At 48.8% G+C, this 23,333-nt stretch overlaps 1 protein-coding gene across 1 annotated transcript in view; it reads right to left on the bottom strand.

Annotated features, from left to right (window-relative positions):
- The window catches only part of PODXL (podocalyxin like), a 45,474-nt gene that overhangs the window by 11,394 nt on the left and 10,747 nt on the right, over positions 1-23,333 (bottom strand). Inside the window, exons 2-4 of the mRNA XM_057425545.1 lie at positions 3,288-4,172; positions 1,067-1,209; positions 174-239 (exon numbers count right to left, since the gene is read on the bottom strand). Coding sequence (XP_057281528.1) covers positions 174-239; positions 1,067-1,209; positions 3,288-4,172 — 1,094 coding nt within the window. The remainder of the gene's footprint in view (positions 1-173; positions 240-1,066; positions 1,210-3,287; positions 4,173-23,333) is intronic.

Genomic DNA, 23,333 nt, shown 5'->3' on the forward strand with positions numbered 1-23,333 from the left:
AGCACAGTGGGTGCTGTCATTTTACAGCCCTAAAGTGGTTGTACTCATTTTGATGAATCACCCTCATCTCTACAGGCTCACACGTTCAGGGTACCACAGGTTAAAAGCTGATCTCCAACAGCAACACAGCTGCTGTAGGGTTCTACATAGAAGTCCCAAAGGGTGGTACTCACACAGGTTTTAGCTTCTTTCAGGTACATGGTGGGCCAAGTATTTTGCACTTGGTCTTTACAGATGACCTGGAAGGACAGAAGAAAAGCAACTTTCACATCACTGACATGGATTGGAAGGAGAATTGGTCACTGATACAACACACTACCCCAAATCAGGAGACATCCCAACCAAAGCTCTGATCCGTTTGATGGAAATGAGACAGATTTGGGAGCCCTTCACTCAGCTCTTCGTATGTGGAAGGGTTTTCACAGGTAACTGACAGGGCTGCCTGCGGGATGTTGCTAATGCACTTCCCAAACCACATTTAGGATTTGCAGCATGGGGTAAAGCAGGAATTGGCTTGGACAGTGGGAGGATCCATGCCAGTGGGCCTGATGCAGTCCTACTCTACAAAAGACAAGTATCTAGGAGCAGGATCCCCTTCCTGTTGCAGCCTGTGTTTTGAGAACCCCTACTCTCCCAAACTGTTTTCTGCTAATAGCATCCATGCATGGTTTATGCTAACTGGATTCTTTGCCCTCTTGTCAAGCCCAAGTCCACCCCAAGGCAGCTTCTGCTCTATATAATGGTTCTCCCCCTCTTCCCAAATTAGACTTCTCCCCTGTTCAGCACCCAGACCATAATCCCCTTCGCCTCCCTGCTCCATCCTCCATGTCTCTTCACTGGAAAGCAAGAGGAGAAAGGGGTTGGACTAGATGACCATTAAAGGTCCCTTCCAACCCAAACCATTCTATGATTCTATGATCTAGAGTTATTTTGCTGCCCCATGTTCCCCTGAGGCAGATCTCCCTGTGCAGTGAGAAGACCTTCAGACTCCACATGTACATGGGACACCAGTTAAGCATTAACAGACACCACCATGAAGTGCCCACCTTCCCTTAGGCTTCATTACCTCATTTTGGAATGAAATGTTAGGGTGCTGGTGGCCAGGACTGCAGCTCGCTGTCTGGTCCCCCAGGGACGGGGATGATGGCTGTGCACTGGCAGGGCTCTGGTCAGCACTTGCAGGCTTGGTTGATGGATGACTTCTCTGGTCTGGGTCCCCAGTAGACACCAAAAAACAAGCAGACAGACACTGATACGGTACAGAGGATACAGGTGACACAGCTCCATTTGTGAAGCTCATGGTGCTGAAGCTTTGAGAGCTCTTTTTTAACTTAAAAATTAACTTTGATAAGGAAAATGTCTTACTGCTGGCTTTATTTTCTGCTGGTGAAACCCATCAGACTGTTGTGGAGAGGTGAACCCAAGGGCAACATAATGACTGTGTGTTGGTAGCTGGGGGATCACTTAAAAGAGGAGTATTGCTGGGGAAATGGGATAGCCTTCATTTCACTTTATCTAGAGGGGATTCCATAGACATTTCTACAACAAACAGAGGCTACCTGAGCTCGTTACCCAGCTCTTGCAGTGAATGGAGATCACTGTGCAGTCCCACTGACAACTGCAGGCACCGCCATTAGGAGGGGATGAAAGCCCATAACCTCTGCTGGCTGCATCTCCATCAGCTATGAAGAAGCCCAGGGTAACCTGCTTAGAAGCAGTGGCTGGTGCTATGGGAGACAGCCTGGGGTGTCCTGCCTGCCTGCTACTCCCGAAGGGCACATGCCCCATGTCTACCAGCCCAATGGAGGTGCCTCAAATACCTGAGATCACCTCAGATGCCTTTGTTAAGGTCTGTAGCATCGTACAATGCAATGGAAGTAGGGCACAGAGTAAAGCAGCCCCCTGCCTCCCCAAATCCTTGTGAATAAATGGATCTCCATCCCCGAATTCCTAATTAATCTCTAACTGTTGACAAAGAGAATTAAAATGCTGCATCTCTTTCACGTCCTATTTGCTTTTGAGGCTACCTTTTGAGACTACAGAAAAGATGAGGGATATTTCTCTCCCAGACACATTCTGAAGGCTCCAGGAGATCATTCATTTCAAAGCCATCTGTTTCTATTGCCTTCTCTCACTTACCAAATGCAAAGGTTTTTTAGACCTCTTCGTGCTCAACACTTGAGGTCAAATTCGAATTAACACAATTTCATGTATCATCTTCTAATAAAGAACAGTCCTGTGGAGCAGGAGGGGAAAGAAACATCCTTCATGAAGACACCCCTTTCACCTCCTCACGCCTGCTGGCTTGCTCAAAACATGACATGGATGAAGCCAGTGACGGTGGTCTTGCATTAAGTGATGCTTAATGCTGAAGGGGGATGGAGATGGCTTTCGAGTGGCTTCTGTACTGCAGGTAGCTGGAAATTGGGTCAAGAACAACATTGTCCAGGGGAAGTTAAGGAAGGGCCTCAGTGTCATCACAGCTTTTATTCAGGGCCAGATGGGAGCTGATCCCACAATCCCACCCAAGTCTGGAAGGCTCCATGGAACCCTCACAGTCCCCCAGTGTGATTCCAATGCTAGCAGACAAAATGCCAACAGGGAGCCTAAGCTGTGCCTTAGCAGGACATTTAGGAACTAACATGACTCTGCAAAGCTCCAGAGAAAACACATTAATGGTGCTCAGCAAGATCCCAAACACCACATAGGCACTCATAATGCTGCTCAGACCAAAGTCAGCAGCCAAACCCCCTGCAGCGATGATGAGCATCCTACCTAGCTACTTAGACTCTCTAGAGCTTGTAGACTCAGAGTTTAGCCACAAAATCTCCTTAGTCATCTAAAGCTTATTTTCTGTGCATGCCCAGACAGCCTTCACTAAACTGTCAGCCGTACCAGGGATCTTCTGCAGTCAGCATTTGGGTGCTGTCAATCTGTTTCACCAGCTTTGCAATGCCTACAACTCGTTGCTGCTGGCTCCTTTCTGCAGCCACTGAAGATCAAGTCATTGCAGTCAATGGTGCTTTGGGCACAGTTTGACCCATCCCAATTCAGTGTCTACGCTTTGGCAGTTGATTTATGCCTTGAATTTCATTAAATGCATTGACTCGATCTCCAGCAATGAAAACAGGGAGGTAAGCACCCAGTTGTCACTGAGACAAGGATGCTGGGAAGTCCTACAATGGGACAAGGAGATGACACCCCATAATGACAGGAAGTAGCCAAAGGAAAAGATCACAGAAAGGGAACTCCCAGCATGATAAATTAACGTTCTCATCTTCTGGTACCTGCTGCAGGAGTCGGCGTGGTGGCTGCCTCCGAGACCTTGTCGATGCTGCCGGATGGTGAAGTCAGAGATGCTTTACTAGTGGTGGGGGACGTGGATGCACCAAAAGGGGGAACAGAAATGCTGATGCTTCCAGGACTGGTGGAAAAGGCCAGTCCCTGGCCTGGAGAACTGGCAGAAGAGTGAGGCTGTTTGGTAAGAGATGTGGAGGAAGGGACACCGTAGTCCTTGAGCCCAGGGGAAGGGATGCTCCCTGGGACCCTGGTGCTCACAGTGATGGTGGTCACCTGGACCGAAAGCTGGCTTCCCTGATCTTTCACACTGGGAGAGGATGCGACAGCACTTCCTATACTCCCTGTAGAGGCTACAGAGCTGCTCATGTGTGTGAGGACAGGACTTGCAGCAGTGGTGGGTGCTGAGCTCCCCAAGCTGGCTGCAGGGCTGATCTGCTGTGTGATACTGGAGGTGGCAGCAGGGGCGGCTGTTGAGGCTGTGGAGCTGGTTGAAGAACTGACCTGCTGAGATGCTTGAAGTGATGTTGTAGAAAAGAGTGCTGGGTTTACCAAGTTGTTTGTTGGGGTGGCCCCTTGAAGTGAAGGGGGAGACATCGCAAGGGTGGGTGATAGGTTTCCTGGGTTGCTTACAGGGGTGGTCGCTGAAACTGTGGTGGGTGATATCACAGAGGCGTGTGTTGGGTTTCCTGGCTTGCTTGTAGGGGTGGGCTCTTGAGCTGGGGTGGGTGATGGCGTAGGGGTGTGTGGTGAGCTTCCTGATTTGCTGGCAGGGGTGGTCTCTTGCATCTTCGTGGTGCCTGTAGTTGTGAGGATTGGCCCAGTTGCTCCTGTGCTTGGAGGAGGTGGATTTGCATCATCCTGAGAGCTGACACCTAGGGAAAAGTGAAAATACCAAGATAAACTTTGAACTAAGGAAGCTACCTTTGGTTTACACCCAGAAATATAAGCTGACCAGAAACCATGAGTCATTCACTCAGGGCTTGTCTCATGCTCTCAAGACTCGTACCAAGTGCTGTGTGTTGGTATCACAGAATAGTTAGGGTTGGAAAGGACCTTAAGATCATCCAGTTCCAACCCCCCTGCCATGGGCAGGGACACCTCACACTAAACCATCTCACCCAAGGCTTTGTCCAACCTGGCCTTGAACACTGCCAGGGATGGAGCATTCACAACCTCCCTGGGCAACCCATTCCAGTGCCTCACCACCCTCACAGGAAAGAATTTTCCCCTTAGATCCAATCTAAACTTCCCCTGTTTCAGTTTTAACCCCTTACCCCTTGTCCTGTCACTACAGTCCCTAATGAAGAGTCCCTCCCCAGCATCCCTATAGGCCCCCTTCGCCGTGTCCGGCAGAAAGCAGAGCAGAGGAGGAGGAGGAGGAAGAGGAAGCCTGAGAAACCTCCATGACAAACGTAGTCAAGAACTACAGGGGTTCAAAATCACAGGGCTTCAAAGAGGTTGGAGTGTGAGCAGGAGGGAAAGACCTCCTGGCTGCCAGCAGGCAGTTCTCCCTCAGATGGGAGGTGCACGTGGTAACCATCAGCTCTGGGCTCTTGTTGAGATTCAACCCAGGAAAGGTTCAACCAGTTTCTCCTCTATAGGAACCATGGGCTGCACTGAGCCACTTCATCCATAGGTCTGTCTGCATTCCAGACAACAACCTGATTTGGGGAGGGATGTGTTCCTCCATTTGATGGCTGTGCAGAAATGACTGTGTCCTTTTGCCTCATGTAACACTTGTATGTGATTTCCACTCCTCCAGAACAGGAATCACGCTTCCAAGGTTTGGTTTTCAGCCATATCCTAATGCTGCTTCTTTCCTCCGTGCTGGCATACCAGCAATGTATTTTCTCTTACAGAGCCTGTTTATTAGCACCGGTTGTGCTTCAGAGATCTGATGAAAGCTCTTGTTTCTGACATTCATACTGCTGCGGAAAGCTAACACCGTTAAGATGTGAGTTTAATTGAAACCAGCAGCATGAATTATTTGAGGAAACCCTGGGCTTGTGACAAAGCATCAGCACTACATGTACAGGAAAAAAGCTTTTGTGGAGGTAAGTCATATTTCCTATAAACAGGCCACTGTCATAGAATAGACAATCATATAGAACAGGTATCATAGAATCGTTTGGGTTGAAAAGGACCTGAGATCATCCAGTTCCAACTGCCATCCTGTCTGTCTTGAATCAGTGATGGTTGCGCCAAGCTAGAGACCAGGCATCCAGTTAGTGGGACAACCCAATAAATAGGGCTGTGAAAGCCTGTCAGAGGTTTGACAACAAAGAAGGTAAAAAACAGAAGAATAAACCCTTTAAAGGCAGAAACAATACAAAATAGATGTAAATAAAGAAAGGGTCAAAAGGAAGGTGAAGGAAATCCCCAACTGCTCCCGCTTCCTTTTCGTGCCCCAGCCCCATCCCAGAGAGGCAGGAAGCAAACAGGCACCAAAGGAGAGGTAGAAAAGGCAATTCAATTCAATTTGGTCCAAAAGAGAAAGGGGCAGGCCCATGTTTTGTCTCTGAGACAGCTCCCATGGTCAGCTGGGACCCTGGGAGCCAAGAAACCAGCATCCCTGCCCCAGCACTTCCTCATCCAACCCTGGAGGGCTGCAGATGTGTTTTTACCACTTTCAGCAAAAATTGGATGAAAAAGCACAAAGCCAGGGGTTGCTCTGCTGATGGAGAAATCTGATGGGATACTCCAGGCTTGCCCTGGTTGGGATGACAGCAGGGCCTCTTTCAAGCCCAAAAAAGCAACTGGGAGAAGAACCAAGACTCAAGTTGATGCCTACAAAGCTTACCAGTATTTTATCTTTCCATATCTCCTTAGCAGTCTTAGCACTACTGTCCTGCTAAGGTCAAGAGATGATAAAACATCTATTTATTCTTATTCAGTAAGCTAGGACCAGTGATTTAAATGGGCTCAAAGCAACCTGAGGAGCCAGCACACTCCTGTTTGGAAGTGGTGAGCCACCATGCAGGGGATGGATGGATGGATGGATGGATGGATGGATGGATGGAATTCAACAGGTTAGACAGAACCTTATGCAACATGGTCCAGGGTGAGGTGTCCCTGTCCATGGCAGAGGATTGGAACTGGATGATCTTAAGTTCTTTTCCAACCCAAACCATTCTATGATTCTATGATTCTATGTTTCTATGATTCTGTGATTCTATGTTTCTATGATTCTATGATTCTATGATTCTGTGATTCTGTGAGTCTATGATTCTATGATTCCCTTTCCCCATTTGTTCTTCCATAGCTGCCTGTCTCAAAGCAGACTATTCTGAAGAATTATTGTTGCTGGCCTAAATGCAAAGGCTCTGGTGAACAGCAGCCATGGAGATGGCCATGGGAAGATGAAATCCAGGCAGGTTTCAGACTCGGTACTCTTCAAGACAGCGTGGGGTCCCCAAAACAAAGGGGACGTGGACCTGCTGGAGAGGGACTTTTTACAAGGGGGAATGGCTTTAACCTGCCAGAGGGGAGACTGAGATGAGCTCTTAGGCAGAAGCTCTTCCCTGGGAGGGTGCTGAGGCGCTGGCACAGGGTGCCCAGAGAAGCTGTGGCTGCCCCATCCCTGGCAGTGTTCAAGGGCAGGTTGGACACAGGGGCTTGGAGCAAGCTGCTCTAGTGGAAGGTGTCCCTGCCTGTGGCAGGGGTTGGTTCTGGGTAAGCTTTAAGGTCCCTTCCAACACAAACCAGTCTGTGATTCTGTGAATGTACACCACTGTGGACCCAGAACACACCAGCAGAGACCAGCCAAGGCTATGGCTGGGTGAGATCTTCTTTCCGTGGGGGATCCCCATCCATCCTCATACCTGTCCCACAGATTTTTGGGTACCCATCTGACAGCAAAATTTACCTTCTCTCTCCAGTTGCATTCAACTAAACTGGACCCCTCACCACTGTGCCACAAGGATCCTGATGCTACTGCAGTCACAGGGCTGCACACCTTTCTGCAGTTTTATTACTCTGGGCTTAACTGCAGTTGTTTGTCCAGGGACTCTTTCTCACTGCAGCAATGGGGAAAAAAAACGTATTTTATTCCAACTAAGGAACATCAAATCATGGTTTTTGGCAGCTTCACCACCTGCAGTGCAGAAGACCTGGCTTATGCGAACTCATTGCTCTCATTTACAGAGGCCCAGCAAATGCTTAATTCCAAAGCAGAAACAAACACAGTGAGAGCAGTGCAGGCCCAGGGGCCACTGCTTTCCTTCCACATGTGCTATATATCCCTTTCCAATGCCAGATAAATAGTTTTTATCTCTTCCTCCTTAACTGGCCACCCGTGCCAAATCTCGGCGGCAAACCCAGGGGTAATAACTGGTAATGAGCCCCTGTTTGCCTGGGCTGATAGCCAGGACTGCCTGATGACTGTCTCCTCCATAAAAGAAATGAAAAGGATCTAGTTGACGGAGGAGAAAACCCCAGTAACCACAGACTGGTGGTAACAACAGCCAGACAGGACAGGATTATATTTGGTGGCCCTTTAACATGAAAATTAGTCACAAAAGATACAGCATGTCCTTTTGCAGGGAACAAATGACCCTTTCAAGCCATGAGCCCCGGAGATAAAATGATTTAACATGTGATGTGAGAAAGAAGGAAGGTGGAGAAGAGATCCTCTAAGCTATCACTCCCTTTCCCAGGAGGAGACCCTTTCCAAAGGAAAGTGCGCTTGAATTTCAGCCAGAGTCCCTCACCCTGTTTTCCAGAAGGCAGAAAATGCTACATGTCCCTGACGTTCCTGGCTGCATTTTGGCAGGGCAAGGCGACTTACGTGATTTCACTTTTGGCCCATCATCAGTTCCTCAAATTAAGGGAAATGAGGGTCATACAGCAGCTATTGACAGCACTGGTTGCTGTGAGTCTAAAATACTTTGATCTGCACCTCTCCTCTTGCATGTATCAGTCAGAAAACCCCACACCATGTGCTGGTAGCAGGGCAGACCTGCAGGAGGAGAGTCCAAGCCCTCCGTGCATGCATCCGTGTGCACAGCGGCCAAACAGCCTGGAGGAAATGAGTCCACTGCAAAAACATGATTTCATTTCCGCATATGTGTGTGCGATGACCGTGCCTCTGATACGGTGTCTGCAGTGGTGACAGCCCCAGAGTGGAGAGAACTTTCCCTTATTGCTGGCTATAAAGAAGCTGTGGCTGCCCTATCCATGGCAGTTTTCAAGGCCAGGATGGACAAAGGGTCTTGGAGCAACCTGCCCTATTGAAAGGTGTCCCTGCCCATGGCAGGGGGCTGGAAATAGATGAATTTTAGGGTTCCTTCCAACCCAAACCATTCTATGATTTTATAAGCAAGATGGGCTTGTTCGTCCTCCAATGAGCAACATTTGGGGTGGTGGAAGTGCCACTGTTGGTCTGTGCTGATGTGACTTCTCCTGGACAAGGCTGGTGTAGGAGCTGCTGGGATGTGAAAAGCCACCCAAAATGTAAAAGGAAAGGAGTGCTGGTCTGTGTCAACACAGCTCTTTGCAGTATCAGTCGAGGACCACAACTTTGAGCCGCTGTGCACCACCACTAACCACACCATGAAGTGATGCCCTTGTCGTAACCTCACTGCAGTAGATGCGTGATATTCTGCAGGCTGAGGAAGAAGCTCAAGGGGATTAACTTGCTTGAAAAGGTCACAGCTTGAAGCACAAGAAGAGAAGCAAACTGGCTCTAAATGCAAAGCGAAAGGACATGTCCCATCCCTCCTCCCATCAGCCCACCCATAGCCAGCACCTCTCCACACGCAGTTCCTCTGATTAATCCCCTGCCCAACAGCTTCCTGCTTCCTATCTCAGTAACGCCTCCCCCCTCCTTGCATCCACCTTGTTGGAACAGCTCAGATATTGGCTGGAAATCTATTAATAGTGAGAAAAGGAAACCCAAAAGAATAACTTAGGAAGTGGTGGGTGACACACCCCATGCTGGCAGGCTGAGCCCGGCTCGGAGCCTTACGCCAGCTCCTCCCAAGGCGGGATGAGAAAGCCAAAAAGCCCAAGCAACCCAGGGAAGGGGAAGGGATGTGAAGCAGGCCTGAGGAAGTTCCTATTTTCCTCCCCTTTTTTGCAGCCTTTCCTGATTAAAGAGGAGCAGCGGGTTGAGTTTGTCAAAGGGAAAGCTGGGGGCTGAGGCTCCAGGGGTGGCCTTTGCTAGGGGAAGGTATGTGTCAGAGTAAAGAGGCTCTCGGCCTTTCATTTGCATTGCAAGACACTCATGGGCAAAAGGAGGGTTTATTCATCCACTGCAATGCAGCCGTGTCTGAGCTGGAGCACAGAGTAGTTACTGCAGAGGACAGGAAATTTGTCACCTCCTTTTCAAACTGTGAGAGCGATCAGATTGGCAGAATATCACAGAGCAGTGTTATTTATCCTGGAATTAAGCTGGGCTACCAGAGCAAATGGCTACCTCACGGGGCTTTTTAATTTTGCCTGTATAGAGGCTTTCTCCCTTCTATCTGCTTAGGGAAAGGTGGGCTTCAAACAGCATCATCCTAGCTACCTAATGCCTTCGGCCAGGGATGTGGTACCTTGCCCCTGCAAAGAGTCACTCTCCACATCAGAATACACACTTCCAAGCTGGCATCACCCATCCCTTTGGCTGCCAGTCTCACCATCAGCATTATGAAACAGTTTCATCCAAGCCAAAGACCAACTTGGCTTTCTGGGTGAGAAGATGAGGAAAGGTCCAACAGCGTTGCCGAAGCGTTTTCAGACTCTAACCCATCAGTCCAATTACGCAGTGCAGGGATGTCAATCCTCTCCAAACCCCTGCCAGAATAAATATGCTGCAGAAGAGGCTTGATAGAATTGCTCTGCAAAAATGTTAAATATGAGCCTTAATAGCTGCATCCCATTTGTGCTACAGTATTTCTTGGGAAGGAAACATGCTTGGATTCTGATATAAAGCCATTGCACTTGTTTTCAGCATGGAACCTCCTTTATCCCACTGAGAAAAGGCTCTATTTAAAGAGTCCTCCAGATCAGTGCTGTTTAGATCTTGCATGCAAGTGACAGCAAAATCAAGGCAATAATACAAGTGGCCTCTTCTCTGCTGTCAAATGAAATGAACCTGCAGCCACAGCCTCTGTCCTGAAGGTCATAGCCAATAAGCTATGGACAATAAGCCTGGCTGGACAGGGAGGGGTAAAAAGGATGTGCTTCAAGCCCTGAAGGGTTTTGCTTCATCTCCAGATAGAGAGAAGCATCCAAGGCTTCCTCCTGCATGGCTGCACTGCCAGCCTGGAGATAGCCCTCGACTGGGGCTTTGGGTCATCTATCTGAATCATCCAGAGGACTCTTATCAGTCTGCAGGATTTTGCTGTCACTCACAACACTACAGCCGCCAGAAGCTGCTTTGCTTTAATTCAGAGCTGGGAAAATGTTAAGTTTTCCCTATTTTACCCAGGGGAAGTAACCCTGAGGCTCAGAGAGCAGGAGCTGGATCAAACCTCAGGCAAGCTTTGGCAGCTCTGTCCCTCCTGTTTGATCTGCCTCACTTCATTTTATTCACACGACAGTCTTTAAACCTCCTTGGTTTTGACCAAGAAACCCATCCACAGCTTGAGACACCTTTCCTGCAAGGACTGAAATGCACATACCCAAAGTGTACGTTCTGATGAACTGGCATTTTCTGTTGAGAAACTTGCTTCATTAACAAATTCCCCATCAGCTCTTTCTGCAAATATTTGAGCCAGCTCAGCTTGTCTGCTGTTTCATTTGGAAGTATGACAAATATGAAGAATAATCATCCCAAGGCACATCTCCCCACTTGGATGCACTCCTCTTCCCCTGCAGCCCTGACACTTCTCCTCCTCACTCCCTTGGTCCCTCTAAACACATTTGGGGAGGCAGAAATGGGTTCATTTGCTGTACTAATTAAAGACCAGAGAGTGGATTTGAGGTAGAAGTATCTCAGCACTCCTCACTCCTATTGTCATTGAATTATCTTCCATGTCATGCTTGGACCTCTCCTGAATTTCTCCTTGAAGACTGGTTATTGCCAGAAAATTTGGATTAGAAGCATATTTCACCCAAATAGACCCAACTGGTCCATCCTAAGAAGTGCTTCATCCCAAAGCCAGCTCTATCCAGAGAAAAGGGATGCCAGTGGTGGGAAGAAGCACCATTCCACCTTCTCGTATGGATAAACATAAGACATCCTATTCAGGACTGTGTCTCCACAACTCTTGCCATGGAAAGTCTGTAGCTATCCAAGAAGTGAAGGGAAAGATGAAGATATAATCAAAAGGAGACAGGAAGACCAATGTGGAAAAGGAAAGCTGAAAAATCCTTCACACAAGGTTGTCAGGGATGCAAACAACCACAGACACACACGCACGCCTCTATAACACCCCAGACTTTTATCATCACTGAGCCTGGAAATATCCTTTTTTCCACTGTGGGCTGAGAGGACTTGAAGGGACCTGGTTCCAGCCCTACACCTTTCTCAGGCTGCAAAATGAACCATGGGCTCTTTGCAGCCCAAACAGAAACAGCCCCATCTTGCAGGAAACGGTAGTGGAGCTGCTGGAGCTGATATGTGGAGAGCGCAAGCCAAAAGAGCTGCACGTCCCAGACCAACCAGAGCCTCCAAAGCCACACTCTGCTCTTCTCTTACCTCCTTTATGCCATTAGTGTGGAGTTATCCCATCGTGACCTTGCTGCTCTGAAGCAAGGTTTGTGGCAGTGCAGCCTATTCCTGTATCAAGCGAGCATCAGTCACCCATAGGCTGAAGGACACCATGTCTGGTACATTTAGCACGGAGACCCCTCTATTTATGCAAAAGTCACCCAGGACTTTGGAAGAAATTCAAGGTTTACGCTGAGGAATGGGCCAGAAAAGTTGCTCTGCAGCAAGGTAAAGCCCAGCTACATCTGGCCCTAAATCCTGGTTGTGAATCAAAATGACACTGAAAATCACATGAAAGACGTACAACCACACGACTTTGCTATATGCTAAACATTTGGGATTTTTCTGGTATAACTTCCCCATTATAAGTAAGTCTTTAAGATATTCTTTCAGGATTTTGTCTTTGAACATGAATGCTAAAAAACCCTGTTTCTTCAAGAATAGATTAAATAATACATTTGTCCAAATTTGGAGAGGAATCACAGGAAGGACTGAAATACATTGATTATCAGATAGGCAATGCCACCCTGAGTTCATTAGGAGACCACTCAGCTTCACCACCTCACTGCAGTGAGGTCTGAAGACTGACCCATTGTCCTGGGTTCAGCAGTAGCAGTCATTTTTCTCCTTCTTCATAGCTGGTGCAGCGCTGTGTATTTGACTTTCAGCCTGGGAACAGTGCTGATAACAACGATGTTTTTAGTTGCTGCTCAGTCATGTTTACTCTGACCAAGGACTTTGTGAGCCTCATGCTCTGCCAGGGAGGAGGGGAAGCCGGGAGGAAGCAGGAGACAGGACACCCGACCCAAACTAGCCAAAGAGCACATCATGCCCACTGTATAAACTGGGGGCAGTTACCCGGAAGGGCTGGATCACTGCTTGGTCAGGCTGGGTATCGGTCGGCGGGTGGTGAGCGGTTGCATTCTCTTCCCTTGTTATTTCCCTTATCATTATTATTATTATTGGTGGTAGCAGCAGTGGTTTGTGTTATACCTTAGTTACTAGGCTGCTCTTATCTCAACCAGTGGGAGTTACATTCTTTTGATTCTCCACCCCATCCCTCCAGGAGCGGGGGGGGAGGAAGGGGAGGGGGGGAGTGAGATAGAGACTGCGTGGCTGAGTTTAAACCACGACACCCATGGATTGACTTCAGCAGTAGGGCAAGGTGGTGGGAAGGAGACCTTCAGAGAAGCCAACATGAAAAGCTGCTTGGCCAAAGCCACCGCTTTGCTCTTGAGGGCTGAACTGTCGCATCACAGCAGCCCTGACCTCCTTCCTCCAGCCCTGCCGCAGAGCTGCTGCTCAATGTGCCTGGGGGACAGATTTATTCATTAAGACCTTGCAGAAGTTCCTCCCCACGCTTTTCACCCCAGAAAGATGAATCATCCCTCACTGGCTTTTCCTGGAGGACTCTACTTCAGACAGCTTGGAAAGTAGTGAGGACATGAGCCCACAAGGCAGGAACTGAGCTTTATTCAGGCTGATGGCTTGTCTGCACAGAAGTACTCAGGAAAATTAATCTACAATTAAAAGAAGGTCTGATTTCAGAGTCGATTAGTCCAAGTGCACACAACCCACCAGGTGGCCACTCTTGTTTGGCTTGAAATCAGCCCTCACTTCATTTAGCCCAAATGAAGTAGGTTCAATCAAATTAAAGTCTCCTTAGCTCTGAAAGCCGATGAGGGGGAGCTGGTGCAGTGTCAGAAGGTTAATTCAGGAGAAATCTGGTGATGGTGTCCACCTAAGCAAGGCCCTAAATGTCCCATTAGGCACTAATACTGACCAAACATCAGAGATGGGGCACTCCTCCCTTGGCAGCTGAAGTTGGTGTTCCCTGATTCCTGTGAATGGAAAGATCTGATTGATGTCAGATTTGATGTCACATCAGTAGCTCTTGCTGTTTGACCAGTTTTTGTCATGGGGAAAGGCAGGACAATAAGAAGACAGTGGACAGGCCCCACCATAGCACTGAGGAGTGGGTGCACGGTGCAGCAGGGTCCAGCCACTGTCTGCTGTCTTCTAGGACAGGACAATGCAAGTGTACAGAGAGGCAATGGGCATTTACCCATCCATAGCAAGAAGCAGTCTTGCTGGGCAGCATGGGGAGACTGAGTTCATCACCTTGCCCTCCTCTCCAGCTGGCTGGGTTCATATCTGGGTTCATACTGAGCAGTGTTGGAAGGAGTTGGCCCTGAGCTACTCATCCTGCCAGCTGAACCTCCGCCAGCTGGACAGCACCAGGGGAGAGTTGTCACATCTAATGTCACTCAAGTTAGGTGCTGTGCATCGGCGATGTGTCTAGACTCTAACCGTGAGAGATGAGGGCCCAGGGGTCTTGCAAAGCAAGAAACATAGAATCATAGAATGGTTTGGGTTGGAAAGGACCTGAAGATCATCCAGTTCCAACCCCCTCACATTAGACCATGTCACCCAAGGCTCTGCCAAACCATGCAGATCTCCTGTGGGTAGATTTTGCAGCCAAAAAACCTACCACTTTTCATACGTATCACACTAACTCTTGTAATGAGGAAGGGGAGCAGAGGGATTATGTGAGGATGAAGACCTTGGTCCCACAGTAGGAGAGGATCTGGTTCAAGACCATCTTAAAAACCTGAACATGGACCATCAGGTCCATGGGACCTGATGAAATCCATCCGCGGGTCCTGAAGGAGCTGGAGAATGAAGATGATAAGTTGCTGTCCATCATATTTGAAAAATCATGGCAGTCAGGTGAAGTTCCTGACGACTGGAAAAAGGGAAATATAACTGCCATTTTCAAGAAGGGGAAAATGGATGACCCGGGGAATTACAGACCAGTCAGTCTCACCTCTGTGCCTGGCAAAATCTTGGAGCAGATTCTCCTGGAAGGCATGCTAAGGCACATGAAATCAACAAGGTGCTTGGTGACAGCCAGCATGGCTTCACTGAGGGGAAATCCTGCCTGACCAATTTGGTGGCCTTCCAAGATGGGCTGCAGAACTGATGGACAGGGTAGAGCATTTGATGTCATCTACCTGGACTTGTGCAAAGCGTTCGACACTGTCCCACACAACATCCTTGTCTCTACATTGGAGAGACATCAATTTGATGGATGGACCACTCGGTGGATAAAGAACTGGCTGGATGGCCACACGCAAAGAGTTGTGGTCAATGGCTCAATGTCCGGCTGGAGACCAGTAACGAGTGGTGTCCCTCAGGGATCGGTGCTGGGACCGGTCTTGTTCACCATCTTTGTCGCTGACATGGACAGTGGGGTTGAGTGCGCCCTCAGCAAGTTTGCCGATGACACCGAGCTGTGTGGTTTGGTTGATACCCTGGAGGGAAGGAATGCCATCCAGAGGGACCTCGACATGCTTGTGAGGTGGGCTGATGCCAACCTCATGAGGTTTAACCATGCCAAGTGCAAGGTCCTACACCTGGGTCGGAGCAATCCCAGGCACAGCTACAGGTTGGGCAGAGAAGAGATTCAGAGCAGCCCAAGGAGAAGGACTTGGGGGTGTTGGTTGATGAGAAAATGAACATGAGCCGGCTTCAGTGTTCAAAGCCAGGTTGGACAGAGCCTTGGGTGAGATGGTTTAGTGTGAGGTGTCCCTGCCCATGGCAGGGGGGGTGGAACTAGATAATCTTAAGGTCCTTTCCAACCCTAACTATTCTATGATTCTATGATTCCATGATTATGACCCTTCTTGTGGCTGAGTCTCTTTCTAAAGGGAAAGAGTCAACCCCAAACCTAAATAGGGACTATTGGCTTCTCTGTGACCTCTATTGGCTTCTCTGTAACCTAACAACCCAACAAAGCCAGGCCATAGAGGGGCATTAAAGCTGGCATTAGCAGCAAGGGATCTAATGCCCAGACTTTTGCCATCAAACTTCAGCTGGGGGCCTAGCATGGAAGACATCCAAGCTGCAGCCCTAAGGGGCAGAAAAGGAGACGAAAGTCTCCAAACCTAGTGGAATAAGAAGACCGCAGCCTACTCACAGGCAGCTTTGGTAAAAAGGGAAAGAAATGGAGCTGTGTGACTGGAAGGTCAGTTTGTGCTGGCACGCAGCACCACAGTGGTGTTTCAAAGTGCTGTCCCCCGTTCTTGCACCTCCCTTTCCTCCACACCTCCTCTGAAGATTTACAGCAGGAATCACCCTCCTACAAACAGCTTCAGCCTTCTCCTGCCACCGAGGCTTTCAGTGGGGACGCTGCCAGCCCCCAGCACTCAGGGCAGGACCAAGAGGATGCTTGTCCACCCGGAGGGCAGAAAGGGCCAACGGAAAATCGATGGCTCTGAGGCGATAAGAGTTGAAGCCTCACCCTCCTTTGTGCGCCCAGCACCTCCAATGAGTCACGATCCAGCCCAAATTTACGCCCTCCAGCAAGAAACTTTATACTTAACCTTTTCGGAGTCATGAGTCAAGTTGCCTTCCCCATCCCATTTGTGCATCACTCACCATTGAGACAGGATGGACCCAAAGATGATGACTGAACATGGCTTGGACTGGATGATCCTTATGGGTCCCTACCACCTTGAGACTATTAATGAGTCTATGATCTTTGGTCCATAAAGACTCAGAAGTGCTGTGATGTCTCAGAATCATTAGGGTTGGAAGGGATCTCTGGAGACCATCTAGTCCAACCCCTCTGCCAAGGCAGAGGCAATGTCAAGTGGCTAAAGACACATGTGATGCCACCTCCAAGAGGTACTGATGGCCTCCTCAAGCATCCATCCTCTCTAAGTCAGTACATAACTCTCTAAGCAATTTTGGGTGATTCTTAGTTAACTACCCACTCCCCAGTGCCATCTCCTTTGCTGTTATGTTGAGGACAGGTTTTCTGTAGCACATCTGGGACACTTGAGAACCTTCACCAACAGAAAAACTGCCACCATGTGCCCTTCACCCCACGTTTTTACAGAAGAACCAAGCTGGATGGCAGGATCCATCCCTCTGCTGTACTTAGTCCCCCATGACCTTGGCTAGCCAAGGTTACCAAGCCAGCAGCCTGGAGATTTCCTGTTAACGCCGCAAGGAGGGCTCCACATTTCCTTGGGATCCTTTGTGTGTCGGTGCTATTTTGGGTCCCACCTCTTTTCCTTCAGCTCCCAACCCACATCTCCTCAGGGTGGAGCCTTCCCGGATAATTCAGAGCTCTATATATACACATGCATGTACGTATGCACCTACATATACATGCGAGTTGAGCCTTCGGGCATGGAGTGGACACGGGGGACTTGGCAGGAGGCTTGGTGCTATTCTTTAGGTGGGGAGAGCCTAGGAAGGGAAGGACACAGCTAACCCTCCCTCCTATTCAAAACTATTTAAAGACTGTCTGGCACAGAGCTGCTTTCCCACCAAATGGCTCCAGTGACGATCTGGCTTTACAGGCTGCGTAATCTGATCAACGTCTATTGTTGGCAAATTCATAATTGCCTCATTATTTAACTCTCCTGAAACAGGTTTACAGAAAAAAAAAAAAAAAATCAGAATATCCATTTTTGCTCTTTTCTGTTGGATTTATTTTGTTTTTCGAGAGCACTGGGACTCAGTTTCCATTTGAAGAACTTCTGTTCTTCAACAGCTCCTGCTCTTCCCCTCCTTAAAGTAACACACATGATCACAGGTGTGATAACACTGATGAAAGGCACAAACAGTAAGAGATGACCTTTCCCAGTGCTACTCTAGCACAGGATTCTCTAGCACAGCGTATTTATTACCCAATGGTCTCTTATGTGTAGTTGGGAGCAGCACAAGTGGAGGAGCTTTAACCATTTCCCCCCAGAGAGGAAGGATGCTCGTGTAAGCGCTATGCACTGGCTCACATCCTTGCTCAGCCACAACCCTCTGAAACAACCCTGGTTACATTTCTTAACCTCTCCCTGCCTCAGTTTCCACCATCCCTACATGCAAGAGTGGATAGATTTTGGGTACAGGAGCTATCTTCATTTATAGGCTGGTCTAGCACCTTTCTAACCGGGGCCCCAACCTTGGTTAGGTGCCAGAGCAATACAAATAATTACTAATAGTAATCCCCAAGAGAGTCTATTACATTATGGTTCAGCTTCCTCCCAAACAATTGCTCCTCTTCCTTGCTTTGTATGTTCTTCAAAAGAAGCGGCTGCTGTGCTTTAGGGCTGGGACACCAGCCGTGGTAAACATACACCCAGCGTTCCTGCTCCGCTGGGCCTGGGCAGCAAAGAGAAGATAAATCTGTTTTAAGACAATCACATTGTGGGCAGGAAAAAAGAATCGAGGGTTTAATGGAAATGGTAACCTAGCGGCCCTAAAACAGCGTTTATCCTGAGAAGTCCCTTTGGGCACATTTATTCACTATTTACAGGATGACCTTATGCAGAATGGAAATAAGAACGAGAAATGTCAAGAGGAGAAGTGCCCGCTGGTCTCTGCTCAAAACGTCATTCAGAGAGTGGTAGAAGGTCTCAACACTGCAGGAGCACTGAGCTGAGGGAAGCAGAGATTTACTGTGAGCACGTAGGTGGCCAACACTTGGACACTTCCCTGCTTTCTACCTATACTGCAGGCACCCAAAAGATGCATAAAGGGAAAGATGACCCATTAATGAGAAGAAAAGTTCCCCCGGTCCTGGGCTGAGGTTGACCCATCCACTGGGTGTATGGGTCAGGCAAATTGTCTGTCAAATACACAGGCTATAGGAGCACCCCAATGCTACAGGTTAAGGTGCAATATCAAACTCCTACGAGAGCTGGGAACCCAAAATATCAAGTGTCCAACAAAAGGTGGAATGGCAATGCAAGAGACGCCATCCACAATGGTTTGAGCTGGGTCACGTTAGAACAGAGTCAGCTTTGGGTGGGCTCTCTTGAGGCCCTTGGGTCCTCATTCAGTTAGGTTGCTCTGAAACACACCGTGGCACATCTTGGAGCAGGTTTTTCTATTGCCAGGACTTGGAATTTAGGCCTACACAACAAGGCAGAGAAGGAAAACAGGTCTCGCTTATTAGTTGGCCAACTGGCCTGACTTAATGCTGACCAAGAACAATGTGCATTTTGGTCACCCCTTCCAAGATGGAGCCTGCAACGGCTTTAATTAGTCAATTAAATGTGGCTTTGTCACAGGAGATGAGACACAACCGGGATCAGCCAGCTGGGTTCTTGGCTGCTGAATGACATTGTCTTTCCAGCCCAATGACCTCATTGTTATGACTCAATAGGGGAACAATGTTGTCCATCCAGCAGCCCAGCAAGGAGTGAGATTCCTGCGTGGTTTCAGATGAGCAGAAGAGCACTGGGAAGTTGTGGGGTGTCTCTGGGTTGGGGATGCAGCGCTTTGCACTCCGTGGTAGGTTTAAATGGCATGGTTACATGCTGAGAAATTCCAGCAAAAAATATAATACATAATGCAAATATAGCATGAAACAGTGTCAGATTCAGCTCCCAAAGTCTCCCTGGACAAGTAGGTGCAGGTAGGGAGTTTGAGCATCAAGGGCCTCGCTGGTTAGGAAGGAAAATCCTAGTGGAAAGAGAAGCTTGCAGCGCTCAAGTGCAGGGTTATCTGGATGGAAAAGACCCCTTTTCCAACGGGGAAATGTCACCTTTTGAGGTCAGAGCTTTTCTGCTACCAAAACCCTTCTCTCCAGGGCAGCGTCTGGAGGTTGTGCCGCAGGGCAGGGGAAGGGAGCAAAGGAAATAGGAAGGAAGAAGGAGCTGCATCCCCTCCCTGCTGTTAATAGTCCTCCTCTTTCTTCTAGGAGAGGCCGGCAGGTCTGCAAGCCCCACAATGGGCTCCTACCTTGTAGGGGACCCAGAAGGTTACCTGCTCTGGGGGGCAGGAGGGGGACGCAGCGCTGGGCTTCATGATAACATCCAAGTTACTCTGCTCCTGGAATGGCAGAGACTGGATCCTACTTTTGGCTCAGCAGCGAAAGTCTGGCACATCAGGTAGGGCATTTCCTTTAGAAAACCAAGCTGGAGTCACAGTGGGGTTGGAGATGGGAGGAGAGGGCTGGGACCACAGGTCAGGTCCATGATGGGATCCACAGAAAACCATCTGAGATAAGAGGAGTGTGAGGGAGAGGGCACCGAACTGGGATTCAGTGGATGCTACTGGTAGTCCTGGAGCTGGGGAGCAAATACGGGGAGGGTAAGGGAGAGCAAATGCAGCCCCATGTTGGGGATGTGCTACACTGGTGAAAGTTGTCGCTACGTGAACAGCCCTGTCATGCTTGTAAGTGATCACTTTCAGATCAAAGCATGGCTTTTCTGCAATAACTACCCTATTTCATGACATACAAGAAAAGGAGTCCCTGATTATAGAAAGGCAGAAGAGAGAACTGAAAAATCCCCACACAGCCTACAAATCCAAAGGATAAAGGGCATAAAGCCACTGCAAGGAGCTAATGTGCCTATTAAGAAAGGATACTGAAGGAAGAATCATCTCTTCTTGTCAGACAGGACCATATCACTGTGAGGGTGCTGATGCGCTGGCACAGGGTGCCCAGAGAAGCTGTGGCTGCCCCATCCCTGGCAGTGTTCAAGGCCAGGTTGGACACAGGGGCTTGGAGCAAGCTGCTCTAGTGGAAGCCTATGGCAGGGGGTTGAAATTAGATGAGCTTCAAGGTCCCTTCCAACCCAAACCATACTGTGATTCTGTGATTTGGAGAAGCACAATTAAATATACAAAAAGACCCCCCTGTTACCCTGAGCCCCATCTCAGCCTGACATCAAGGCAAAATGCACCTGGATTCTGGTCAGGGCAGCTCTCAGAAATCAAGCCCTGAGCCTGCTGACCATGGAGGCAAGCAAAGTTGACATCCACAGCAAATAGCAACGTTTAACAATGCTTATTGATAACTCTCAGTAGTTGATTGTCATATTATTGCTTTAAATAATTCATAACTAGCAAGCCTCTCAACTCCAGACACTGCTCTCTGGTGCAAACATATTCCTGGTCCCTGTTAACTGCCATTGCTCTGCTTGTCCATCACCTGTTCCTTCCAGTATCCAGACCTCTCTGTGTGGACCACAGTGTCATGGATGAGAGGGTGAAATGCTCGAATGATGCATAAACCAGCACCAGGTCCTTTGCCCAGCAAGTTCCGCACAGCACAGTGGCCAGATAAGTAGGACACACATGCTGGAAGCCAGGTGTTGCATTGTGAGACTATGGATGGAGCAGATGGCCAAGCCCTGTGCTGCTGCAGGAGCTGAGCCAGCTCTCCCAAGTGGGAGCAGAAGAGTGTTGGAGAAAAGCAAGAAGTGGAGCAAATCCCCATTGTGCAAACATGCAAACAGCCCAGGTGCATGGAGGGCTGAACCTACCTGTGATGGAGATGAGTTACAGCAGCAGGACATTGGGCACTGCACACGCAGACTCTCACCCCAGGAAGCTGGCTCAAATCCTGATCCAACCAGACCCAAAAGCTGATATTTATTAATGTGAAACAAATGCATTCCTACTAGTAATTCCTATATTACCAAGGACAGGCCTCCTCCTTTCCCTACTCTTGCTAGTTTCATGGTGACAGCTATGGATTGAACAAGCTAGACCTTTTGACTTTGGGAAGTCCTGTGAGGCCTGGGTAACACCAAGCTGCACCAAGTAACGAGCCATTCCCTGCCTTTTGTAAGGAGGAATATGGGAAATCTGCCCACAAGCACCTCACACACATCTGTCCATCTCAGTACAGAGCAGACTTGTTGCCTAAAGCAGGAGCTGAAGGATCTGAGAGTCTTTCTCTGCCTCTATGAAGTAAATTCCTGCGGCAGGAATACTTTCACCACTTCAAAGACGGGCTGTGAGCATCTGCTCTCATCAGATGTGGGCAGAGGCAAAATCTGATTAACCCTTGCTCCCTCCTGTCCCTCCATGGGGTGCATGCCTCTGCTCTGAAGCAAAACAGCTTGTGGGCTGCACTTTTCTTACCCTTCCCCTGCTGTGATGAGCATCAGCCTTCAGGATGGGAGTAAATAAATAAAGTGCAATCCTAAAAGCGCTTTCCAAAACCCAGCTTCAAAGCCAGTTCACCCACAGAGGTTTCCCAGCACTTCTCCCACCCACCCATCCTCATTATCAGCCCCCTTCTTCCAGCGCCTCCGGGTACCAGTTTTCCCAGCCAAGACATAGATAAACCCTTGCCTCCAGACTGCTTCTGAGCTGGATTATTGTAGGGAAACCCTTCCCTGCAAGGCCAGCTGGGCTGTGTTCACTGCTCTCGGGGCTCCCATTCCCAAGGAAAGCAGCTTACATCCCAGCATCGCTGCTGCTGTCCTCCCCGAGCGAGCCCCTTCCTAATCAGATTGGAGCGGCCCTGCCAGACACGCAAAAAGCTCTCATGGAAGACAAAGAGTAGAGCTGCAGCCCTCCTCCACCGGCTCAAACACAAATACAGCCCCGAAATAGCCTGCATTCCTTTGGCATGGATGTCCCCCAAGTATTTTGCATCAAATCCGCAAGGCACACGCAGCTTCTTCTTTTGGTGGTTTCCTGGCTTTTGTTGTTTTTCCAAGCAGATTTTTGCAGGTTACCTCCCTGGGATTATTAGTGGGGTTTTCTGTGTAAGAGCATAGCTGAGATAATAGAGAGTTATATGCACTGGGACCTCAGCAGCCACCACACCAGAGCTTGGGTTTGGGTCTTGTCCAAACCAGCTCTCTGCAGTTCCCTCTTGACTTTCTCACTAATAAGCATCATGCCAGGACTCCGTACGCATCCTGATGCCTATCCAGTTGTTCACAGCATGTCCTGCAATGACAGAAGGCTCTGCACTGGTCAGGGAGTGAACGCAGAGGGTCCTGCAGGAGCAAGAACTGCTGGTGAGGCCGATAAGATGATCATGAGATGCTGTAATATCCATTCCTAATGTGATCAGGGGATGGAGAGCCCTGCTCCTCGTGGCTGTGCCACTAAAACCCCTTTAAGATCCCCAAAAGGTTACGCTGCTGTTAGCTCCCCATGTTTCATAATAAAAACACAAAAAAGATGGATTTTATTTTAGGCAGAAATAAGTCATTTATCAACCCATCAGTTTGGGCTTCAGCGTTTCCCTCCCTAACCCACAAAGGGCATTCATAAAGGGCTGTACAAAGTACACACTGACCATGAGGTCCCCTGCTTCTCTTGCTGCCAACCCAACCTTATGTGCCCACCATGATTTGGAGGACACTGACAAGGGGAACATGGACACTGATGGGTGTTTTGTTGTGAAGTCCACAGTGGTGCTTGTATCAGCCATCCTTGTCCTCATTAGGAATAGCTTAACACCACCCAGTCAACTATCAGCCTTCTCCTGGTTGGAAAACTCCGCAGAAAACAGGGATCTGGTGAGATGGTAAGTTACAGGCCAGGCTTTGATAACCACACCCCATGGCAGAGCTTCTCGGGAGCATAACTATCATGGGATATTGCTCCTCCTAACAGCCTGAGAAGGAGT

The sequence above is a fragment of the Pezoporus wallicus genome, unplaced genomic scaffold, assembly GCF_028554395.1.
Source record: "Pezoporus wallicus isolate ANWC-B61680 ecotype Strahan unplaced genomic scaffold, APGP_CSIRO_Pwel_v1 contig_4722, whole genome shotgun sequence".
NCBI classification, from domain to species: Eukaryota; Metazoa; Chordata; class Aves; order Psittaciformes; family Psittacidae; genus Pezoporus; species Pezoporus wallicus.